The 6,526-nt window shown below is 36.6% G+C and overlaps 1 protein-coding gene across 1 annotated transcript; it reads right to left on the bottom strand.

Moving 5' to 3' along the window:
* Positions 1-1,436: 1,436 nt before the first annotated feature.
* Positions 1,437-3,675, bottom strand: LOC101298323 (cytochrome P450 87A3-like). The gene is made up of 9 exons (XM_004300710.1): positions 3,482-3,675; positions 3,059-3,380; positions 2,820-2,972; positions 2,444-2,695; positions 2,262-2,351; positions 2,092-2,170; positions 1,879-1,985; positions 1,648-1,775; positions 1,437-1,566 (listed from the first exon to the last, which is right to left on the bottom strand). The coding sequence occupies exons 1-9, from the start codon at positions 3,673-3,675 to the stop codon at positions 1,437-1,439; spliced, it is 1,455 nt and encodes a 484-aa protein (XP_004300758.1).
* Positions 3,676-6,526: the final 2,851 nt, after the last annotated feature.

Here is a 6,526-nt window from a genome sequence, read left to right as displayed (position 1 = left end):
TGTTATGGATTAGTTAGAATTAATAAGAAATAAGAACATTATCTTGTTATGAAATAGAGCGCAATTAAAATGGTTAGAATGAGAGTTCAGAATTCAGACCGTTAATTGCTTTAGCACCAGAGGATGGTCCGAAACAAACTTGAGGAGCAGTGTCATTGCTGTGGAAGTTGTTTCAAAACTTGTATAGAGCAGCATAAACATCAAATCAAAACAAATTTCCTCTGTTAAGACTGTTCCTTCTTTATCAAGTTCTTCAAGGACATAATCGATAAAATCAATAGGTTGCTTTCGAGATGTTGCTCGTCTTTCCTGCAGCATGTCTTTTAGCCTGCTCAATACCCTGTCCCTACCCTACAGAGAGATTGATGAAGCACAGGAGCAAGTAATGAACGTATGCATATATTTATAATTAGCATTTCTAGGGTAAGAATTGATGTTTGGTTAGGGGAGACTTCCGTTATTATTCATGACGTTTTCTACGAGGATATTAGTTATATTAGTTATCTAGCTCGGGGTGTAAGTTTTATATTCTCTATGACGCAAAATACTATTTTTATTGATGAAATAAATGAAATCAGGCGCGAGGCTGAACGGGAATCTAATCCAAAGAAAAAACATAAGAAAAAACAACTAAAAAAACGTGTTTGAAAACAACAAAGAAACTGTTATTTAATCTCAAAAAAAAAGTTATGGCGTGTGGAATCTAATCCTAATCCAAAGAAAAAGTCGTGGCTTATGGAAAACGTGTTTGGTTATCCGTTACCAAACACCACCATGTTATGTCTCACTGTCTGCCACCAAATCCTTCGACTCTCATCGTGTTTCACATGCTCTTCAGGCCCAAAGCCCACAACTAGCCCACCAAAACAATCTCTCTCTCTCTCTGGGTTTAGCGTACGGATCCTGAATCAGATAAATTTGCTTTGGGAGTGTAGGACTGTTGGAGCCTTGGATGTACAGAATAATGCCTCAATGGGTTTGATTCAGATTCAGATTCAAATTAGGGTTTGTTCTGTTAAACTGTTTCTTTGATTGCGTTCTTTCACCGTCTTTTTTCTTTCTTTTAAGTTTTCTCTCCAACAAGAGTCTGGCTTTTCTCATTTCTGTGATGTTGTACTGAAATACTAAGCATCAGTTTATACTTGAATGAGAATATAGGGAGAGAAAGAGATGCTACAGAAAGTCTGAAACATTTTCACACAACTGGTACAAGTATATTCCATAACTTGTTATATATATGTCGGAACCTGTCTTTTTTTTTTTCTTTTGCTTCCACCCTTACACAAATGAACATTGCAACAAAAAACGTAGAAGCAGAAGCAGAAGCATAAATATTTGTATGCAACCGACCCTAAGCAAAATCATAATTGCTTTTCATCTTTGTACATATTCAAACTGTGTTGCTCATCTGTCACTTGCCTGCGACATTTCGGGGTTCAAGTGTCTGGAGTTGTTTGCTGTTTCTTGTTACTTGCATCTTCTTTCTCCTGTACTCGAATGTGGAAACCATCTGGGAATTGTAAACCTGGAGTTCGGACTATATTGCCACCCCTCACTGCTTGCCACCTGAAAAATTTAGACTTGAATTGTTAGTCTCTACTATACTATACTACTGTTTTCTCTTGGTTTGGACATTTGCAAGATTACCTGTACTTGGTCACCAAGCAATGCAAAAAAACAGCCATCTGCACCTTAGCAAAGTCTGTTCCAACGCAGAATCTCATGCCGCCACCAAAAGCCATGAAATTTTTTGATACACTACTTGTTTCCATTCCCTGCATTACACCTTCCTTTTAGAACAAATGATTGACTAGGAAAAATGCTGATAAGCTTTCAAGCCAAGACAACTAGAGAAGTTAGGCTTAAATGTTCACTCACCTCCCATCTTTCTGGACTGAAGGCAACAGGATCAGCATATTTTTGAGGGTTTAAGTGAACGGCCGGGGGACAAACCATTACTACCCAACCTGCTGGAATGGTGTGTCCTGCAACCAGACCAAGTGGTATTATGTCAAATAGCTATGATATCCATGGTGTGTGACTAATTTTTTAGAGTTTAAAACCCCACACTGCATATTATGTTATACATACCTTTGAACTGTATCTCTCTTTTTGCTTTGCGGAAGACACCTGGAACTATATTTGCTAGTCTAACAGTTTCGTTGATGATCTGCAAGTTGATATCGTTATCTTTAACAATTTGCAGGAAATGATTTTGTGCATTCCCATTTGAGCAAAGACAAATGAAGTGTGAGACTCACCTGAAATGTGAATGTCATTGATTTGTATTCTTTCCATGTAAGTCCAGAATCAGCATTTTCCCTTTGCTTCAAGATCATCTCATGTTCTTCCTGTCATAAGCATAAGATGGAAATATTAAGACAACAGGGTAAGCTATAGCAATTAGTATATGGTTTGAAATGTTTTGAGAGTATGTTCAGACCGTTAATTTCTTTAGCACCGCAGGATGGTCTGAAAGAAACTTGATGGCCAATGTTAAAGCTAGGGAAGTTGTTTCAAAGCTTGCGAAAAGTAGCACAAACATTAAATCCAGAAAAATTGGTTCTGTTAGGATTGTTCCCTCTTTCTTGAATTCTTCAAGCACATGATCAAAAAAATCTATAGGCTGCTTTCGCGGATTTTCTCGTCTTTCTTGTAGCAGGTTTACCAACATTCTCATTGCATTTTTCCTACCCTGAGAAATCGTTGAATGTCAGCAATAAGGGACTAGCATTGTTTTCGACATCAAAATTCTATATTTGTACTCATTAGCATTGTGCTTTTTATGAATGACACTGGTGAAACGGATTTAGGCTTACCTGTACACATTTATAATAAGCTGTTCCAGGGATGTCCACAGGAAAGGAAATCAATCCTTGTATGAATGCACTGAAGTTATTCCGTAGATTCTTCTCCGAACACTTTTCTGAGTCATAACTGATTAGTTTCTTTGCAGCAAGATCAAATATCAGCTGCAAAAAGAATCAAATTTAGTCAGAGTTGCAAGATATGGTTGGTGGTTTTCAAAGAGAAGAATAAAAGGTTAGCCTGAATTTACACTTGCAGAAGCATCTTTGAACTCTATTGTGTCCTCAGATGACCATTGTTGTAATCTTCTGAGTGCTGCCTGCTCAATTTCTGTGATCATCTTTTTAAGGCTTTCAGGGCCAAAGAGATGCAGCATTATGTTTTTGAGGTACTTGTACATAATCCCATGCAAGTTACCCACATTTTTTCTCCCAAAGATCTCTGTGAAGGAATAAGGATATGAGCTATGAAACAGATTACCCTCTTGTTGGAAAACAAAGTAATTGAGATCCGGGTCTGTTGATACTATTACTGGTCTTCCCACCAAATTAGTCCTGAAAATTGGACCATACCTGTAAATTGCAAAATGCACCAATACATGTTAAGAGGATTGAAAAGAAGTGCGCTTAAAGTATTTTAGACTAGAAAGTGGAACTCGTTATCGGATTTTCACCTTTCCATCCTTTTCTTGATGAAGGGAGGAATATCAGAAGAGGTGTTGGGAGTGAAAAACTGTAAAGTCTCCCCAATAAGTGGCAATCCCATTGAACCTGGTGGAAGTTTGCCATTGCATTTGGGATTCTTCCACCTATAAACCCAATGAGTAATGCTTAAAACAACCAATGCTACAATGCATAAAGCCAACATCTTTGTCGAACTTCGAGTTCAACTTCAGAGAAGACCTTGAACAGAAACAACTTGTGATTACTATAAATGTGAAAGGGTTCTTAAGGGGAATGGTGGGAGAAGAATAGACAGGAATGAGAAGGAAGTGCTGGCATGTATCTGATCAGCATTCTATGGAAGATCTTCTTAAATAGACAGGCCAGAAGTTACAACTTGTCCGAAAAGTAGTATTAATTTTTGAGCTTCTCCTTTTGTTTAATTTTTTAAGTTGGTTGCTAAAAATGATATATAATCAGAGTTGGAGATAGAATAATTTATCTTAGAATAGTTCTGTCAACGCATCTATAATATTGTGTTAAAAAGAGAGAGCCTTGCATGACTATGAAGCTTGCCGGATGCTTCCTTTGGTTGCTAGTTAAACTTAACCTGAGGAAGAAGAAGAAGAAGAAGCACAAGGCAGAAATCAGGCCCTTTTTAAGGAGATTTTGGAGGAACAGAACACTTCCCTAGATTTTGAATAGATAGAGGTTCATAGCATGTGTCTAACTAAGCTTAGTTTAGGCATCTGAAACCAACTTCAACCGGCCTTCAATTACTTAAAAATGCCAGGAATCTAATTGGGGTTTTACTGACATCTGAAATCTTATCAATATCTATGTTAAATACTGCAGTATCTATGTGAGGTGATGCAGTTTCATTTTTCTTTGGTTCTTTGTTTGTTAGAATGAGATCTTTTCCTAGATATTTGCCAGAGATGTTAACTTGATCTAAAGCTGCTATGTCAAACTCTCAATCTTAGTATACTTACATCAACAGGATCTGCAATGGACTTGTTCTTATTGCTTACATCAACAGGGATCTCAAAGGCAGTGTTTTAGAGGTGCTTACAACTACCATATATGCTTTGGTATAAAATCTCTCATTTCATGATGGAAAATTTCAAGATGTAGGTATGCTAATTGCTAATTAAGCTAGTTAACCCATTTCAAAACATAGAGCACCACTCCCCCCATTGAGCCAAGCACCAACAGGGATGCAACGATTACCAACACAATGTAGGTATAGGTCACTGTGGATCGTTATCCACAATTATGTGCACCTACATCATAGAATGTCTAATCTTATCTGACTATCTGTCTCCATATAGGAGGAAAACTTTAGCATTGTATGGCACTAGAGAAGTAATGTTTCCATGAGAACCTTTACCTACTAAAATAGTATCTAGCTATGGAATTCATATATGCAAGAAAACTAAGTTTAGCTTATCATAGATGGTAATATTTTCTCGCACGGTATGCGTATTGTTGAACTATAAATCGACAGTGATCTACATAAAATTCATATATAGAACTCTTTTTTTCTAACAAAAAATAGAAGTGGCATGGAACTTAGGCATGCTTAATTAGGGATAGAAAACACAAGCATGGAGATCCTCCAACTTTATCTGCAGGTTGTTGGTTCTTCTTCTGACTTGTTAAACTGCAATATTCTACCATCTCAACACTAATACATACAAAATTTCAGATTTCTATACAAGATACGAATAATACGATGACACAGTTTGCTTAACTGCTTGACGTACACAGGCTTGAAAGGTCTCATACTTTAGAGGTTTTAAAAATACTTCATCTGTATAATAAGGAGCATTTCTATGAGATCAAGAGCAGCGTATGTTTTCTTAAGAGCTTTAAACTATGGCCTCTTGTCTTGTTCTACAGGGGCAAAGATCTGGTGGTGGGAAGGGTCCATTTGTTGAGATCTCCCATGTTTATTATTAGTTTCATAACTTCAATTATATTAGATGATACCACCCTCAATTTCGTCTTCCAATCTGACAGTGTAGGATGATTGATCTGGTCGGTTTATAATCACAGGGTGGCATTACATTGTTTTTGTTTCTGGCTAGGGTAAATGGAAGAAGCAACAACTAAGAATGGTCAAGGCCTATGTTTATGTTCAAGGTCAACTTAATTAAACTCTAGCTAGGGTTCGTCACCACAATTTGGTCTCCAACATCAAACGGTAATAATGTAACTACTATTGATCCGTCTCGGAAATTGATCGAGCTAGTTCAAAACATACGAGAGAAATTATTATTAATTTTGAATCCATTAACTTTATACATGTATTTTGAGAAACCAATTTCGTGATAGATGTCATTGTATTGTGTTAGAAATTGAAAACATCATTTTCTCATATAATATGATCGATCATAACCTAATGCTCGATCGTTGGCTTTATTTCAAACTTGAAGTGTTTTGAAGAACATATATACATATGATAAGAATATTCACAGTATTCAAAGTTTCAAACACACTGCTGAAGTGCGTGCTGAGTGACTCGAGAAGGATAGGATTGAGGAGCAAGAAGGCTAACTAAGCAACATCAAGAATATTAGGGATGAGTCAAATGGCTAAACTGCCTTTCACAGTTAAAACATGTTGGCCGTAATGATCAGTCAAACATGGCCCCCTAAATTATGCTATGACTATGAACCCCTTTTGAGACAAGACTCGAGTGTTACGAGCACCAATTATGTAGAATCGTGTAGGGGGTAATTTACCAAGTAAGGTTAATATTTTGTGCTAATAGTTAATTGTGTGTACATTCGTGTGTGGATTATAAAACTAGCTAGCTAGATATAAGTCATGCCATGCATTGATTACCTGGGTTTCCATTTTACATATAACAAGTGATTATAAAATCTAATTATGCTTAGTCCACTTAATTATGTTTCCTCTGGAGCTCCTCCTGTCAGCTAACCGGGGTGATCGAGATACTGTGTGGATGATTAATCTAATCCACAGTTCTAAATGTTTAAGATATATATATATATATATATATATATATATATATATATATATATTATATA

The sequence above is a fragment of the Fragaria vesca genome, linkage group LG5 (assembly GCF_000184155.1).
Source record: "Fragaria vesca subsp. vesca linkage group LG5, FraVesHawaii_1.0, whole genome shotgun sequence".
Lineage (NCBI taxonomy): Eukaryota > Viridiplantae > Streptophyta > Magnoliopsida > Rosales > Rosaceae > Fragaria > Fragaria vesca.
Note: the sequence above shows the minus strand (reverse complement) of the source record. Positions and strands in the feature narration are given on the sequence as shown.